Raw genomic sequence first — 19,146 nt, 5'->3', positions numbered from 1 at the left:
AAGAATTCTATTCAGACACAAAATCAAGATTTGGGAGTAGAGATTGGAAGTCTATGTTAAAAAAAAAAAATTGATGTTGACATTTTTACTGGGACTCACGGGATGAAGATAATTTATTATCACTTGTCACTAAAAATAAGGGAGTAGGCCAAAACCTTGTGGTTTAGTGGCACCAAGTTATACTTCCATATGGGAAGTTGTGAGTTTGAGTCTCAGAGGATGCGATATTGACTCTTTGTGCTTCAGTAGGTTGAACAGATACTGCATTGTAACATCCCATTATTCAGTTTCATTTCATTTTATACGACTAAAAAAAAATTAGATGCACCGCAGAACGTAACAACTATTGTTTATTTTTATTAAAGAAAACGATGTTATTTTGAATCATGATCTAATGTATAACGATTCGCCTAGAATCTAACACTAATAACCAAATAATTTTTTTGGGCTGCAGCACAAATACATATTTCAAAAGTCTAAAGGGTTTGGACTACCCAAGCCCCCTTGTCAAGCCCAATTTTACCAAGAAATTAAATTTAATTCCAACAAAATTTGCATCTAAAATAAAAATCTTGAACATTAATAATTAAAAAAATTGAAAATTATGCTTTTTTAGGTCTCACGTGAATGCTACCGCTCTCTCTCCGGCGCATATAACGGCAGTCACGATCGCCGATCGTGATTTTTATTTTTTCCCAATTATTTTTCATCCGTTTGCATGTCACCATCATCTACTCATTAATTTAAATTAAAAGTAATAGTTATTAATGTTAATTAATTACGCAACAGCACATGGTGAAACGGTGTTGTTGCGGGGCAGCTCACCTCTTACAGGACACCATGTCGTACTAAGAGAACACATTTGGTACTATAATCTTTTCTTAGTGTTCCATCACTTTGCTCTTTACATGTACTATACACCTATATTTATATTTCGTATTTAACTCTGAATGGACTTGACAATGAAAGCATATGTTTCATCTCAACTAAAAACATAAACTGATAGAAATTATACATTTATGTGATTATATGCTCAACATGCGAATCATTGTCTTTTTTTTATGACGCAGAAATTTGAATTCATAACCTTTGATGTAGGGTTGACTCTGATACCAAATTGAAGTATATGTTTCATCTCAACTATAAATTTAAGCAGATAATTAAATTATACATTTATGTTTATATATTATGTGCTCAATAATAACCATTATAGTTGAACATTATGAGTTTAATTCTTTTTTTTTTTGAGAGGGTTGTCGTAAATAATGGAGCAGAATTAAAACTTGATTGGATCAATTTTACGAGATACGCTTGCCGGTTAAGATTAATGGTGTCAGGGTTTGTCACCTGGTCCATCCGGTAACTCTGTCGGCGAGAATGTGTCGGCACCGACACGCCAGATTTCGTTCCGGTCATCTTCCATTGCAGCATTTCTTTTTCTTCCATTTTATTTTATTGCTCAACATTTTTCAGAGGTTGATAAAATTTTGAGCACTACTCTTGAATTTTAAATCAGTTTTTTGGCTTTTCCCCTGGCTATGCAGACGTGTATTGTCAATTCTACCGTCGTGCCTTATTTAATTTGAGCATTCTAAAAATGTTTATTTGATAAATGATAGCAAATTTGGTTCACTTAATAAATTTTAAAGAAATAGGGATCATATTTGATATCTCATAAGTCATAAACAATCGAGTAAACTAAGAATAAACTATTTGGTCCATTAAATGAATAAACTTCAAGAATTATATTTTAGTATTTGGTTAAATTAAAAAATCAAAATGCAATAAGCATTCAAAAGACAAACTTACTCTCCACACTGTCCCCCCCTCCCCCCATTCCGTGTGGTTATATGGTGGCTCTAGGTGTGTAATTTTAATTTCTTCTTAAGCTGCGTGATTTTCATTATTAAAGTGCGTGATTTGTATGTTTAAGGTGCATGAGTGTTGAAACGTATGGCGAGTGAACTTAAAGATTAAGGTGCATGATTTTCCTTCTTAAGGTGCGTGAGTTGTTGAAACTTAAGGTGCACCATTTTAAAACCTTAGGTGCGTGGTGTGTGTTTTTAATGTGTGTGTTTTGTATACTTAAGGTGTGCAGTTTGTGTACTTAAGGTGCGCATTGTGTTCTCAACTAAAATGCACCGCGTGGTTTGTATTATTAGCTTAAGGTGTGTAAGTGTAAACCGGGTGCCACAAAACCACATGATCTTTAGCAATATGCAGTTAGTTTTGAGGATTTTTTAATTTATTGAATTTTCCGTTTGAACTTTGAAGTCGAGGGTGGAGATGGAACCGTGAAAGAAAACGATGAAGGGGAGTGCCGAGTGCGGGTGGTAAATGATCACTAATGCACGTGAGTTAGAACCAAGAATATTGAAATTTGGCATACCTCACGCCAGCTTGATCTTGACCCTTCAACTTTCAAACCACGGCTTTGATACTGCTCCTCACTATCCACTCAATTCAACCATCAAATACCGCTACTTTAATTTTTATGTATATATATAAATGGAAACACAAATTAATGCAGGAATGCAATTTAAGATATTAATAATATTTTTTGTGACAAATATTTTCTACAAAGTATTAAATTATTCGATGTTATGCTTAATATATAGGTATGTGATCTAATTTATTATATATTTGTTTCTATTGAAGAAAATATAATTTCTTTGAAACGAATTCGAAGTTCATATATTTTTACCTTTTTAACCGTGTTGACAAATGTATTTATATACAATACGAATATACGACAAGCGGTATTTTGTACAATGGAGTAGTGTTCTATTTCCTCATCATCACCTTTTCTCTTCTCCCTTCTATATTGTCTTCACTTGAATATATGTCTTTGTCCATAGTGCATAGTCCATCGAACTTTCGTCAATGTACCAGCAGTTTCGCACAACATCTCACCAGCCTCGCTCGTAATGATTGTTCAACTTTGATCCCAGACCAGTCAATTGTTCAATTCATCGCATTAGGCCTATTTTGAGATCATAACTAATAACAAAAAAAAACAAAACAAAATTTATTTTTGGAATATATGTATATAAAATAATGTGTTTTTTTAAAAAAAAAATCTTGTGATGGTGTTGTGTATAATTTTGTTTCTCCTAAGGCAGAAGTACAATGAAGTTTGGTAGAAGGTAAAGAAAGAGTGACATTATGGGATGGCGCATGTGCAATGGTCACACTCCATGAGCCGTCGGTGCAGATTTGTTATTTTCGGACTAACAAACACACAATTGTCTGTCATTGTCGTTTCAGTAAATCAAGCATTAATTTCCTCCCTTTTTTTTTTCTTCATTTTTTCAGTCTCACATGGGCCCACACCCCTACCTATACCATTAACCATGGTTTATATGTCATCAATCCTTATACCATTGACTAGAGTTGATAATGCACTATGCCACTGTGAATGTGTATCGGTATATGTGTATGCGGCTTATGGTGTGAATTTTTGTATCTTGTATTATGAAATTCTGTACTTTAAGAGTATGAATTTTGTATCTGAAACAAATTAATAAATGTCTTATGTTATGAATATTTGTGTTTTGTGTAGTGAAATTTTGTGTCTATGAACATAACTCATGTACCTAAATCAAATTTGAAAAATATATAACATGCGTATGTGTCTTGTGTTATGATTTTTTGTGGCTTGTGTTATGAAATTATGTACATTACGGGTATAAATTATGTACCTCATCATTTCAATTCAGTGCATGTAGTTAACAATTTTTGTACTTATAAACAAATTGAAGGCACATAACATAGTAATTACAGACACATAACATGATAACTACAGACACATAATTAAATTGTTAACTGCATGTACAAAATATGTTAACTGCAGATACATAATGCGTTAACCAACATATTATGTGTATGCAGTTAACATATTCTGTATCTGCAGTTAACAGTTCATGTGTTTGTCGTTATCATGTTATGTATCTCCAATTTGTTTATATGTATATTGTATAGAAACGATTAACTACAAGTACATAATGTTTCAACTAGAGGTACATAATCTGAATGTTATTTTTGGATTAGGGTCCACAATACCCAACACTTGTTATACAATGGTACGTCCATCTTGCATTGTTGACCTTGATCCAAAAATTATGTGTCAGCAGTTGATATATTATGTACATATTTATGTACATATAGTTAACCATTTATGTATTTGTAAATAAATTGAAAGCACATAACATGTTAACTATAGACATAGCTACATATACAAATAACTGTAGGTACAAAGTATATTAACTGAGACACATAATATGTGAATAATATATTATGTATATGCATTTAATATATTCTGTACATACATTTAATAATTTATATGTTAGTAGTTACCATTTTATGTGTCTGTAGTTAACATATATATTATGCATCTTTAATTTATTTATAGTCACATAAATGACTAACTGCATGTACAAAATATGTCAATTGCAAACACATAATAAACTCTGCTTATTTCATAGTGGATGAGGACAAAATGCAACATCACATGCAATTTCGAAACAAAATGACGGTTGATTTCATAGTAAATATTGAAAACCAGATAACTAGTGAGTTGATGGAGTTTGCAAAACAACATATGATGTTTTAAATATCATATGAGAAGATGTTTGAGCATTCATATAAGGAGAAATGTCATCATGAGAGATCGATAAGACGATAATAATTGTTCGAGCACCCCTCCCTTTTGATTAAAAAAATGATATAAGGTTAGTCCATTACTAAACAGTCAAAGCATAATTTGTGTTTAAAAAATTTCATAAATAATTTGTTAGTGACGTGTATGTGCTTCCAAAATTGGATCAATTAATGAATAAAGAACAAAATAACAGAATGAGATTTATTCAAAATTTCCCCCCAAAAAAATAAATTAAATAAATAAGGGATTTAAGGAGGTTAAGTACAATTAAAGAAAAGAAAGTGAATATCCCACATGCATGGGTGGCCCACAACACGGTCTTAGATCATGTTGCCCAAAACATGAACGTTATGTACGGTCTCTTTAAATTATCATTATTAGACAATTAAATATCAAATTAAGGAAGATCTTGTCTTTTTAATGATAATAAATATCAAATTATTTTTTTTTTTTTAAAATCGCAGACAGTCACCTGACCGCTGTCCTAAATTAGTAGTTGGCACTGCCACGCTGGCATCTTCTCACTGTGGGACCCACCGTCGAAGTGTTACGTGGCAAAGTTCAATTTGTGCATTAAACTATTATGTTATGAATTTTTTTATTTTGTGTCGTGAAATTCTGTGTCTATGAACACAAATTATGTACCTATATTAGATTTGAAAAATAAGTAAATATATATAGCATTCATATGTGTCTTATGTTATGATTTTTTGTGTCGTGTGTTCTGGAATTCTATACCTCATCTTTTCAATCTAAGTGGTCCATAATGCTATGCTATGTGCCTCGTGTTATGATTTTTTGTGTTTTGTGTTATGAAATTTGGTATCTTATGAGTATAAATTATGTACCTCCCGACGACGTTTTAATTCAGGGATCCATAATACAATGTTGACCTGGTCCATGATATAAATATTAGAAAACATTAAATGCATCACACATACAGTTTTTGTCATGACATTAGGAGATAAGACATTTCCTCAAAATTGTTAATAGAATGACTATTTTGATTGTACTATTAGCTTGTGTTTGGTTAATGGCGTTAGGGACAAAGAATGAGAATGAAAGCCATATATATTATTTGGTTGATAAATTTTTAAGCACAAGTTTAATATTTGATTGTCACGGTAAGTCATTATATAATTTTAATCAGATATCATTCTATTAATTTAGTTGTATCCCTCCTTATTTCATTACTTCCTCATTTCATGGCCTCTTCACTCATCTTCCTTATTTCATTACTTCCTCATTTCATTGCCTCTTCACTTTCCTCGCTACATTGCATACTCATTACATTGTCACTCTTAATATCAATTGTTTTTATTTTTATTTTTGTATTTTTAAAACCTTTAATTTGATTATAGGATTGTCATACATAACCAACAATTAATATTGATAATAATTTCAATTTTACTTTACTACCAAAATACAAAATACTAGGACCAAATGTATATTTTTTGATAAAAAATATTAAAAATTGTCTGTTGTCTATAAATTTAAGACTAAAAATGAAATTAAATATAAAATATAATAAATAAAAATAAAATTAATATCCGATTTTACGTTATGTTTACCGACGGCAGCATAACGTGCTGAAGGCCTGAAGGGACCCACCGAACGTGACTGCGTGAGGATTATAAGAGGCTTGCACGTTTGTGACTTCAGAAGTGCGAAATTACTGGAACACCCTTGATATTATTTTTACTGCTAAATTCAAGATTAATCAATGCTCAGCTGTCTTTTCCGCTAACAAAACTGATAAGATATATTTCCCGACAATTTTTTTTAAAAATAATATGCTTTTTTTATATTATTATTTTTTTTTTTATAAATTTGATTGATACTCCGTACAATATTTAGACTATAAACCACATTCGAATTTGTAACGTCAAATTAAGTCCGAATTATTGGTGGGTAAAGTAAATTTTAAAATAAATATTAATACAATTTAATACTTCACTTGCCACTATTTGAGAACGTGCTAAACCGCACTAGAAAAATTTTGTGCAAGGGTTTAATCAATAAACTGTTGGTAAGAATTGAACTTATGACCTTTAGATATAGTAGTCATGATCTACTCACTCGACTACCAAATGACTACGTAAAAAAAAAAAAAAAACTAAATAGCTGACCGACTCAAATTGAGAATAGTAATAGACAAATCCTACATAAGGAATTAAATTTTGAACCTTATGATTATCAAATCAACTGTTCGAGTGCCCGACCAATTTGGCTAAGATTGTCGTGATTATTAATATATTTTTTACTAGGTTATTGAATGAGGCTTTTTTTTTTGTCCGGGTAAAGAAAAGAAAAGTGCTATTATAATATTCATATGGTAATATATTTCCTGTAAATTACAATTCAGTATTGGTATAAATATCGACTAAAGATTTATTAGCAAAAACTATTATACAATAGAATCATGTTAAACTTCCTCTATTTTTCAATATATATATATATTTACAGTTAAACTTAAGAACACTTTGTACTTGTAAAAATGCTTTAAATATTCAATCTTTTCAATTTAGTATGTCATTTAACTTAGTAATATCAATGAGGATGTTAGATAATGAAACATTGCGAGAAAATAACCATTTTCCTATGCAATAATACCCACAATTGTACCATCAAATTAAACTCAATTCTATTTCACAAGTGATAGAGAAATGATTAGGTTTGTTCATGGCATATTAATAATGATGACAATTGAGTGGCTAAATTGAAATGTCTAACGCACATTGTTGTTTAATTTTTTTATTTTTTTATTTTAACTTAACAGCTAGTCAAAGGCTTTCAAGGTAATAGCAAATTAAAGAGTCAAAATATGATTGAGAAGAATCGTGAAATTAGAGAGTGATCCGTACGCAATAAATTAATAATAAAGGTGAAGTATGAGAAAAATTATTTGAACTCCCACTTTCATATTGTTTGTGTCATTAAAGAGATTTTAAGAAGGGATAGAGAGACAAATAGATGTGTTGACTGGATGACGGATAAACGTGGACAAGGTTAGGCCTTACATATTTGATGTCGGCATGAGCCACTTTTGACTACATTGGTGTTGGTATATATGACCATGCCTCTTGTAATCTTGGACCGATTTCATGTTCGTTTATATTGGTATGATTAATTTATTCCATTTGATAAAGTGGACGCGATTATTTGAGAAGTTGAACTTGACACAGCTCGAAATAAAGATCCAATTAGGACTCAATTCGTCATCTTGGCTAAACAACATTATTGCATTTGAAAGGCTCATAATAGGTACCAATTTCAAGGGGGTGGGTTTGAAGCTCAGTGGAGGCATATTGACTATTTGTGCTTTAATAGGTTGGGAAAGTAGTTATGAGCAGATACTGCATTGTAACAGAATCAGTAGTGCTCAAAAAAAAAAAAAAAACTCGATCATATATATTATATTATTATGTAATTAAGAGACAACTACTTAGTTGTTAGAGATGCAATTAAATTTACTAACTAATTATAGAAAAGGCTACATGTCACTTTCCACTAGGCCGGTAAGTAAGCAAAACAATGATTTGGTGTAATAGTCACAATCAACAAATTTGGGCATGCCTAGCCTGTATCTCACTTGTACATTTTTATTTTTGTCTTTAATTAATTTCTTTTTTCCATTTTTATTAATTTATTACTTATATTATATGATCAATTATATTAATTAGTTGCTAGCTAGCTAGTAGAGGTGCCCAATGAGTTGCTCCATGCCTTGATCCAGATCAGCATTGTCATGTGCTCTTGCCATAAGTTTCAAACCATGATCTCATTCCTTTTGTTTTATACATTTTTGTGTCTCTAATTTCTTAAATATCTCCTTCTTCCAATTATAGTACTCACTCACTCTCCCACGTCTAGTGGCCAAGCTAGATATATAAACAAATTAAATATCACACAATAAATTTATGTGTATTGGTTGATGATAAAATATATAAAAGAAAATTTGTGTGTTGGAATATTTAAAACGGAAATAAAAAGATAAGTATTGCGTGATGATATTTGATTTGTTTGTAAGAAGAGTGACAGTGAATGGTTATCTTCTCGCGTGAAATTTTGCTATAATAGGGTTATAATGATAAGCTGGTCAAGATCCGAGCCCTTTAATACTATTGAGCTACTTATAGCTGGCGGTTGGTTCTCCTTAACATGTAGTCAGTTTGTAATGGGTAATGGTACATTATTGGTACATAGACCAAAAATTTTCTACCGTATGATGTGGCAATATATAAGTATATTTCCTCTGCTTTGATACTCATGATTAAACACTTACAATTACACCAAAAGTTATAACTAGTTGCAAAAGCACAACTTTATTCATTTATACTTACATTATAGTCAACATCACGCTTCAATGGAATAGAATGTTGAACTCAACTCACCAAATCGTCACCCAATACAATCCTAGTCGAGTTGAGTAGTCGTTGGAGTTAGGTCCTTGGAGTAGGCTATTATCTATGGATCATGGACGGATCCCAAGAATATAACATGTGCCTATAGATTAGAATAAAGTGCCTTCATTAGATTGTAATAACCTATTCAGCTTAATTCAGGTCATTATATTATATTTTTATTACATTACTTTATAATTATATAAAAATTTTACATTGCCAAGTTATATGTGGTATGCTTTTTGTTTGGTCATTGCACTTTTCTTTTAATATTTATATCAAAACATTTATAATTTTTATTGAATACAAGACATGATATATAAGTAACAATAAAAATTATCATCCGATCATAATTGCACATTGTTAGGCATATTATTTTTTGACTGACGAGCAAAATCCGCTGTCAATATTCGAGAATGTGGACTACGTAAATTTAGTTTCTGTGTAATAATTTATAAACCACATATTATAATTAAAGCTATTAAAAAAATTATGTACAATGTACTCGACTGCATTGGCTACAATATTTTATTTTTTTTATTTATTTTGGTGGTGAAAATTTGGAGATAAAGGTGCAGCGTCGTGGGACAAAATGCACTTGTATTGGACATCACATATGGGATTTGTCTTTATCATTAGGTTCATGTTTAATTTAATTCTTCCTTTTCTTTGAAGTGAAGAGATTGCAAAGCTAACTATTCATTTTAAAAATAATTTTTTGGGAGTGAAATAAATATTACCATGTGTCCATGTCTATACAAATTTCAACTTAGATACTTATATAAAATGCTGATGGTACATAATAATTTTAAATTTAAGTTTTAATATAAATTTAACTTGTGTTGTACTTACATTTGACGAAGATTGAAGAACGGCACCAATTCACCACTAGAGAACACCAACTTAGCTAGCAGAGAGGCCTGAGAGTAGCACCACTGTACTTGACCTACCATGATTGAAAGAATGATCGACAAAATATGATTAACTTTTTGTTGAGAAAGTTACAATTAACGATAAAAATTCTATTTAATATAATGTGTTGTGATTAGTTTAACTATCAAAATAACCATCTTTTTGCCTGTAAATATACATATACCGTGTAGGTCAGGGTACTTTACCTAGTCGCTAGGAAAACCATACTAAATGTGAGTGGGCTACATGATTTGCACTTTTGCAGTGTGCTGCCACTTTCCAAATACTGTGTATATAGGTAGATCACTTAAATAGAAAATTAAAAATAAAAAAAAATAGAATAAGAATAATAACTCCAAAAGGGGTGACTAAGTGGGTGAAGTATAACTTTTATATTTGAATATCATGAATTTGATTATTGTTAACATCCAAGCTTGTCGCAAAGGATTTTTTTAATATAGTTACCTCTCCTTGCGAAATAGAGATTCACCCTGTACACAACCTCAATTAATGATGGTGGGTTTCTCTTATATAAATTTTATTGAGGTCACTTTTTTTTTTTTTTCTAATTTTTTTAAGAAAAAAAGAACAGAAAGAGGAGAGGAGTCTTTTTTTTTTTTTTTTTTTAAGAAAGTGATCCATTGAGTGTAATGCAAGTTAGATAATAGGTAAAGAATGCATGAATCCATCCACATCCTCAATCTAAATACTTATATTTTTATATGAAAAGCATAAATTACTCCGTACAATATACTTGCGTACATATACATTATATTATACATACAGTAAAGTATGCATGCATATATACAGGCATCTTTTTTTCACTTTTATATATTATGTATATTCATCACAACATATTTAGTTTGCAAAATAAGTTTGAATCATGATAACATTTTTAAGAATATATCTACTTTAATTTGTTGTTTTTAGTATATTTTATTCTTGAGAATATTGTTTTCGAGATTGAGTTATAAGTTATTCATGAAGAGTCTTAATTAGTATAATATTATTCATGAAATCTTGTGAATAATTTCTCTTTCTTTAAATATTATAATATAATTTCTAAGATTTATTCCTTCAACAAAACAATAAATTAGAATCTTATTACATTTTTTTAACTATCGAGCATATAATAATATATAAAAATATAAACGTGCAATCTATGTAGTAATCTAGATGTGTTTATTAGTAGAGATGAAATATATAATTCAATTTGTTATTATAGTCAAGTTGTTGTTAGTGTGTAATTGTGTATATATGAGGTATGGAGTAGATAGTTAAAAAGATGATAATTAAAAGTATTAAAATAAAAGTTTGTGTAAAAGAGTGTGTTAATTAAAGAGAGGGCAAATTTTGTATTGATAATTGATTAGTCCTGAAATTAGGCTTTCAGCTGTAAAGTTCAATCTCTGTAACTTTTTTTACTTTCAAATGTGCATTTTATATTCCATATTAGTGACTTATACTTCTTAATATAATGATCCTTATTGAAAGTAAAATTGAATTAAATTGAAAAGTATAACATTAGGGATCACTATTAAAATAATCGTTATACGGATCATATGCGACATTGTTATTATTAGGTAGGGTTGATGTTAATATAATATCACCAATCTACGTCAGTCAGTAATAGGTGAACGACTTAGGTTCAAGACAAATAAGACCAAAGACTTTAGGAGTTACGCAACATAGCATAGACGGTCAACATGCTTGACCCAATGTCACTCGATACACCTAACTGACCTAGCCGCTAGATTGGAGTATGTGTGGAGTTTGTTATAATTGTCTTATATTCTCACTATTAGCATCTCATATTATTAAGAAATCCATTATTGAACACACCTCGTTAGTATAGGACAATATAAATACTACAAGTAGACTTATTATTATTATTATTATTATTATTATTAAAAGTTTAAAATATTCAGATAATACAGAGTAGCTTTTTCTTGGACAGTAACTGTAATGCATGTGCCGAAGTGTTCGAACATTTATCATGGCCCAATTATTACTCCGTACAAATTTTAACTTACCATATCAAACAAAATATTACCATGTATACATTATACTATACAAAATGTTTCTTTTAATATAGAAATTAATTGATTAAATAAATAATGATGAAAACACCAATAAAGAACATAACTTCTTGGCTATATAAGGCTGGCCGATTAAGTTCATGAATCTTGAGATATTGATGTTTTAAGATAGAAAATGCTTAGATATTTTTAGAAATTATTACTGCCATAATGTATTTTGATTTTATTTGCGTACAAAAAAAAAAAGTTACGATATTTTTTTTAAGCCAACCAAAATGTATCACATAAATTTGAAAAACACCATCCTTGACAGTTGACATCATAGTTGACTAAAAGAAATCTATGATCATACAAAAGAATGTAGTAAAATAATGGCGATATATTATTGCCTTTTTTCAGATTCATCCATGTGTTCCTTAGTTATGTAGTAAGTTTTAAAAATTACCATACATAAACAAAGAAAAAGAAATAATTGCAGGCAATCCAGTCGAGTTTATTGAACAGTTGACTTCGAACCATAATATTTCAAATTTAACTCATTATGGGTATTGAAATACAACATAGTGTAGATATACGTTGAAATAAATGGCAATTAGTGTATAATTAGCTTAAATTACTTATAAGTTTTTCATTGTTTTTCCATTTCATTGTCAACTTATTTACCATCATGTAAACCTGCATGTATTTTAATCACTTTATCGGATACCAAGCCTCGAGATGTCATAATGATTCACCATTTAGTATCCATACGCATTCACCTCATTGTGTATGTACCTAATGGAATAGGTCTAATTCCTCTATTTTAATGTTTGTATCGCCCCTAGCTATAGTAGCTAAAAGTGAGGATTTTGTGTGCATTAATTTTTGCTTCCTTCACCTCTTTTATTGGTAGGAACTGATAAGTTGTTAGCTAAGTTTTTGATATAGTTTCCAAGATGCAATTTGTTTTTTTCCCATCCTTCAAAGAACCCTTCTATTAGGCATTTTAATCATCAAAGTAATATATAGAGTGCAAGTACGTACCTTATGATTTGATGACATAAGTCTTAATTTTCACAGCGATGATCGCAAAATAATATTTACAACTTCACAATACCAAAAATACTATTTAAACATATACATATTGATTGTCATTTAAATTAGAGACTCAATATATACTAGTGGGTGGAGCATGACAACTATCGTATTTGAAAGTTGCATATAGAGCTATCAAAACGAGCTTAGCCCACCCCGCAAAAAGGGCAAAGGAAGCTCTAAGTTTTATGGCACACCAAATTGTCGGGTTTTATTTGCCCGTCCCTTCAAATGACAAGCTTTGGTAGGCCCCATGCTCGCTAACTTAGTTTGACGGCTCTAGTCATGAGTTTGATTCTAATCCTCCACAAAGAGTCTTCTAGCTAGCACTACTTAACACTCATGTATGATTCATCACAGATAATAGTTGTGCGTTTCTGTCATCGCAACAAAATCCATTTGGTCATAATGCGTGTTGCACTGTTGCATTTAGGCACGTATGAAAGATAGATTAGATGGATTTTTGCTTTTTAAAAAAGAAAAAAGATTAGATTTTTGCCAAAGATCTTGTAGTCCAGTGGCATCAAATCCTTCCCTTTATATGGGAGGTGGTGGGTTCAAGTCTCAGTGGAGACAATACTGACTCTTGTGCTTCAATAGGTTGAAAAAAAAAAGATTAGATGGATTTTTGACGAAATGAACAAAACAGATGTATGACAGGACGAACCGCGTTTACTGCTTTGATTAACGGAATGCGGCATGCCAAACGGACCATTAGGTTTTGAATTAACGATAATGATGCATAAAACCGTGTCCGGATCCCACGCGGGGCCGCCCTAACGCGCCGGATGATTGGTTGAGACAACGTCAAATCAACCATCTCCGTCACATGATTGGGCAGTGCAACGAACGCGCCTCTGAGACGTCCGGCCCCCACAATGGATAGAATTTACGCCGCAAAGAGGGGTGAAAAAAAAAGAAGAGAAAAGTGTGTCAGAAAACAGCTGCCGTTTACCATCTTAAGTAACTGACTATTCTATCATTTTTTCAAACCGACAGATTCTAACGCGGGGAAAACTCCGTACAACCTGTAACTTATTGTATTTCGTATTATCCGATTTTATCAGATTCATTATTAAATTCGTTGCGGGTAAAATGTCCCTTCTCAATTTGACGGTCCTAGTTCCAATAAGATGAGGTGAAATCAATTAATATAATGTTTTTTTTGGATAATGAAACAAACTTACAAATATTATTTTTGTGTGCTACTGACTCTGTTATTATTTGAATGTGTGAATTAGGTAAATTATATTCTTGTGTAATAATTCGTAAACTATACAATAAAAATTAACTTTACAAGAAAGACTATGTTCGACTGGCTTAGGTGAGAGAAGATATTCACATGAATTAAATTTATGAACTTCTAGTAGAAAAATTATACTCACCTATTTAGGCACTACTTTCCAGACAATATACTGCTATTTTTGTCATGCTATGTAGTAATTCCCAATCGAAAAACTGAAAAAACTAAAACTTTTTCTTGTATATGTATGTCTGAAGTAAATATTAACTATTTTAACAAAGTTAAATGTTCAATAAATTTAAATATACTATTTACAATTTTTTTTAAATATTTGTTTATGAAAAAGTTTGTAATATTTCAAAATTTAAAAACTTTATATATATATATATATATATATATATATATATATATATATATAATTTAATTGATTCTGAGGGCTTATGCTCAAAATAAAAATGTGTTCCAACTTGAGTCAAAATATGAATTTGTTCAAACTCAACTTGAATAAGTTTGACTCAAAAACCACAGATTTCCATTTTAGGTATGTTTGATAAATATATTCACGTAATTCAGTGATTTTTTAAAAAAGAATTTAGTGAATTTTTTGAAAAAATTTAGTGAATTTATAATTTCATATTTATGTAACATTTTTTTTTTAAGGACAAACACTATCATTTTATTACGTAATAGGGAACTCAAAGGTACAAGTTGGTGGCTCAAAGAGCCAATACCTAGAGTCTCTGTACAAAATTGTGGATTTGGCCAACTCATGGGCCTGAGTATTCCTAGTCCTAGATACAAATTTTATGGATGCATGGTTTAGTGATGCCATGATCGACTTGCATTCCTTTGCAATTACACCAGCATAGGAACGATCATCATCATGGCTATTTAAATTGTTTATATTTTTGTAACATATATAAACAAAAGTTGTTCGATTTGTAATTACTATTTGAATTGTTCAAGGTAATAAAATAAAGTTCAATTATTCACTGAATCGCGTATGATAGTATGAATAAGTCTCGAATAGTATGACATATTTATGCTCCCGGTTACCTGTTAATAATAAATTCAGACACAAAATATTGTGTATTGATATATTAATTTCTTTACTTTTAATTACCATTTGAGAACCAATTGAACTGTTCGTGGGAATTAGTTCAAGGCAATCAAATAAAGTTCAATTATTTACTGAATCACGTACGATAGTATGAATAAATCTCGACATATTTATGCTCACGGTTACATGTTAATAATAAATTCAGACACAAAATATTGTGTATTGATATGTTAATTTATCTATTATCAATTTACCATTTGAGAACCAACTGAACTGTTCATGACGATAAATATATAATCATATAGATTTCCTTAGAGGGAAAGAAAGGGGCGAGAAGATGAAAAAGCCAAGAGATTCGCGCTTTTGCTTTGGCGATGCATGAGCGTACATGTGCGACTGCGTGTAGAGAGATGAGATATACGCGTAGAAATCGATATAAATACAAAAAATATATATATATATATATTATACGGTGTAAATAAATGTGAAAGACGGAGGAGCAGAAAAAGGAAAAAGAGAAGAAAATGTAGAGGCAGCGGTGAGGGTGGCGAGGTGCGGTGGGCCCAGCGGCGGGGGCCACCTGTAATTAGACTAGAGAGAGAGAGAGAGAGAGAGAGAGAAAAGAAAGACTTAAATGACAGCTAGCAGTGAGTGAGGCGAGATCCCAACCTACCATACCCCACACTCATCTTCCCCTTTTTAGCTCTTTCAATTCTCTCCCTCTTATTCCCTTCTTCTTCATATCCAACACCGCTTCTTTTCTTTCGTCTCCTCAAACCACTCAAAATCCCTCTCTTCTCTAAGGTATATACTGTTAACGTTGTTGTTGTTCTTGGTTTCAGATACATGTAATTGTGTGTTGAAGTTGAACAGCGGCGTTTCATTTCTAGAAATTTCTGTTTTTTTTTTTTTTTTTTTTTACTGGGGAATTAATGAATTATTGAATTATGGCTGTTTCTCGGCCTTTTTTGTTTGAAATTTGAGCTTTTTTGGCTCTCTGGATTGTAAAGCTCCAGTCTTGCTTTCATGCAGTTTGTTTATGGTACAATTTTAAGACTGATTTCGGACAATAAGACGCAATTTTTACACTCTCTGTTTCGACAGAGGTTTTCATCTTCCTAAACTTTGAAACGGACCAAATTTTTGCGTTTTGGGGTTTTCAATTTTCAATTGTTTCTCGTGGGAACAAAAATGGCTTCTTCTCCTCGGAAACCCTTTCACAGTTTCACGTGTTGTTGCTCTGGTTTTCGTGTGTCGGTGCCCACCGCACATTCTTCAAACCTGGAATTTCACGAGAATGGTGTCGGTGGCGTGCCGTCGCCGCCGTTTTATTCTCAGCGCCTCGGTTTTCGCTTATTTTAAGGAAAAAATCGCGAGAATCCCGGCGCCGGAATCGTGATGTTTTTCTTTTCTTCCTGTCCGAAATTCCGACGAGAAATTCCCACCTTTTCCTATGCTAAAATGCGCCACACAGCCCCCTCTGCGCTGGCGGTGGCCCCAGCATTGCTGCGGGCGCACGCTAGCAAATAAAATTCTTAAAAGAATTTTTTCCATTTTTAAAGTTTTGTTTACTGTGTCGGATTAATTCTTTGCATTATTCTGGGTTTAAAATTGATGGCTTTTGTGCATCTTTCAGGTATGGATTCAAATTTCGTGGATGAAATAGACTGCGGCAGCTTCTTCGATCACATTGACGACCTGATCGATTTCCCACCGGAAAATGAGTGCGCCGGTGTCGGCGCCGGCGATTGCGCCAATTTCCCCAGCATTTGGGACGAGCCCTTGCCGGATTCCGACCCCATTTTCTCCGCCGCCCACAGCCATTCCGCTTCCGACCTCTCCGCCGAGCTCTCAGTTCCGGTAAGCCAAAAATCCTTTTTTTTTTTTAATAAAGAAATTATTTTTATTTAAATAATTTAAATAATTAAATAATCTTGCCGCCGTGTTATTGAAATTGGAATTGGAATTAGTGAATAGTGACCTGTTTATTAGTAATTGTGGCGGGACCCATTCTGATATGTTTCGTCATATGATTGGTCCTCAATTATTATGGTCCCATGTTGTCTTGTCCTACCAAGACGATGTTATTATAATTATAAATTATAAATTGTGTTAAAAATTTAAATTAAAAGAAAGATTATACGTTTATATTTAATATATTATATGCTTAATAGTATAACACGGTATTAGTTTTGAGTGTTTAAATAGGAAATTTTGATTGTGTTGCATCGTTTTCTTAGCTTGGTTTTAAACGTGTTTGAATTCAAATTGGCTTATTTGCTGTACAATTTGCTAGAAGAGATTAGGGGACCACCTGGGAATTTAGCCAAGTTTTTTTTGTCTTGACATTGAATCGAGAATCTGTTCCTTTGAATCTTGACAGTAGTGAATTTAAGTTGGTTTGTTTGAATCTTCAAAACCTGATTCTAGGTTGTTTGTTGTTTTGCAGTACGAGGATATTGTGCAGCTGGAATGGCTTTCAGCCTTTGTGGAAGAATCATTCTCGGATGGAGGGCTAACTCTTGGCAAAGAGAACTATCCGATCATCCCGAAGCCGGAATCGGACAAGAAATTCCAGGCTGCTTCGAGCCCGATTTCGGTTCTGGAGAGCAGTAGTAGCAGCAGCAGTAGCAGTAATTCGTCGTGCTCGGGAGGCTCGGGGGGTAAGGTGATGCCGTTGAGCCCGAGCCAGCGTGGGGCGCAGCGGGCACGCAGCAAGCGCCCCCGCCCGGTGGCGTTTAACCCTAGGCCGGTGATGCAGCTGATCGAGACTCCGCAGCCCGAGAGCTTTGCAGATTCTCCTGTGAAGAAGGTTCCCAGGCCGCCACCGGCAGGAGCGCCCGAGCAGAAGAAGAAAAAGAAGATCAAGTTGTCCATGCCGGCCTTGCCTAGTCCAGGCGGCCCGGATCAGGATCAGCCCGGAGCGCAGCCAGTCAGGAAATGTATGCATTGCGAGATCACAAAAACGCCTCAGTGGAGGGCAGGTCCCATGGGGCCTAAAACGCTCTGCAACGCGTGCGGGGTTCGTTACAAGTCGGGCAGGCTGTTCCCCGAGTACAGGCCTGCAGCCAGCCCTACATTCGTTCCAGCCCTTCACTCCAACTCCCACAAGAAGGTCGTCGAGATGAGAACCAAGGCCGTCACCAGCCTCGAGCAATCCCCCGTTTCTTCTCTCGTAGCTCCAACAGTCACTGCTCCACCCGAGATCAATTGAAAACGAGGGGAAAGCAGAGAAGAAGTTTTCGTAGTCTCAGGAGTTTTTTCCCTTCCCTTCTCTGCAACTCTCCCCTGTATCTTCAGCAGCAGTTAATATTATTTGGTTTAAGGTTATGTCCCATATTTCATTGGTTCTTTGTACAGAACTGTTTGGTGGGTAGAAACAGATTTGGAAATGGAGGTTTAGGTGAATTGAATGTAGTGTTGGTTTTAGGTCATTGGAATTATTATTATGATTAGGTTTGGGTCAGTCTCATTTCATTTGTTGTTTTAGACCAATTCTCAGCTATGATTTGCTTTTCTTGGTAGGATTTGTTCTTTGCTGTACCCCATGCCATGCCATGCTTCACGGGAATTCTTTTTGCAGTTCATCTGTTATTAGGAAATTATTCATTTAGTTTTGGGCTCAATCTCTCATCCAATTCCTCTCATTAATGGACTACAATCTTGATCCACTACTGAGATACTGAGATTGTTGAACTTAAAATATATATAAAAAGATCGCTTAATATTTGGAGTTTGCTGTTCATGAGTTTTTT

The 19,146-nt window shown here is 32.8% G+C and overlaps 1 protein-coding gene across 1 annotated transcript; it reads left to right on the top strand.

The window, feature by feature from the left end:
- The first annotated feature begins 15,907 nt into the window (after positions 1-15,907).
- LOC115996550 (GATA transcription factor 8-like) lies at positions 15,908-19,120 on the top strand. The gene is made up of 3 exons (XM_031235821.1): positions 15,908-16,195; positions 17,028-17,251; positions 17,841-19,120. The coding sequence occupies exons 2-3, from the start codon at positions 17,030-17,032 to the stop codon at positions 18,603-18,605; spliced, it is 987 nt and encodes a 328-aa protein (XP_031091681.1). The 5' UTR covers positions 15,908-16,195; positions 17,028-17,029; the 3' UTR covers positions 18,606-19,120.
- The last annotated feature ends 26 nt before the right edge of the window (positions 19,121-19,146 follow it).

The sequence above is a fragment of the Ipomoea triloba genome, chromosome 11, assembly GCF_003576645.1.
Source record: "Ipomoea triloba cultivar NCNSP0323 chromosome 11, ASM357664v1".
Taxonomy (NCBI): Eukaryota; Viridiplantae; Streptophyta; class Magnoliopsida; order Solanales; family Convolvulaceae; genus Ipomoea; species Ipomoea triloba.
The sequence above is the reverse complement of the archived record's forward strand: the minus strand, read 5'-3'. Positions and strand labels throughout refer to the sequence as shown.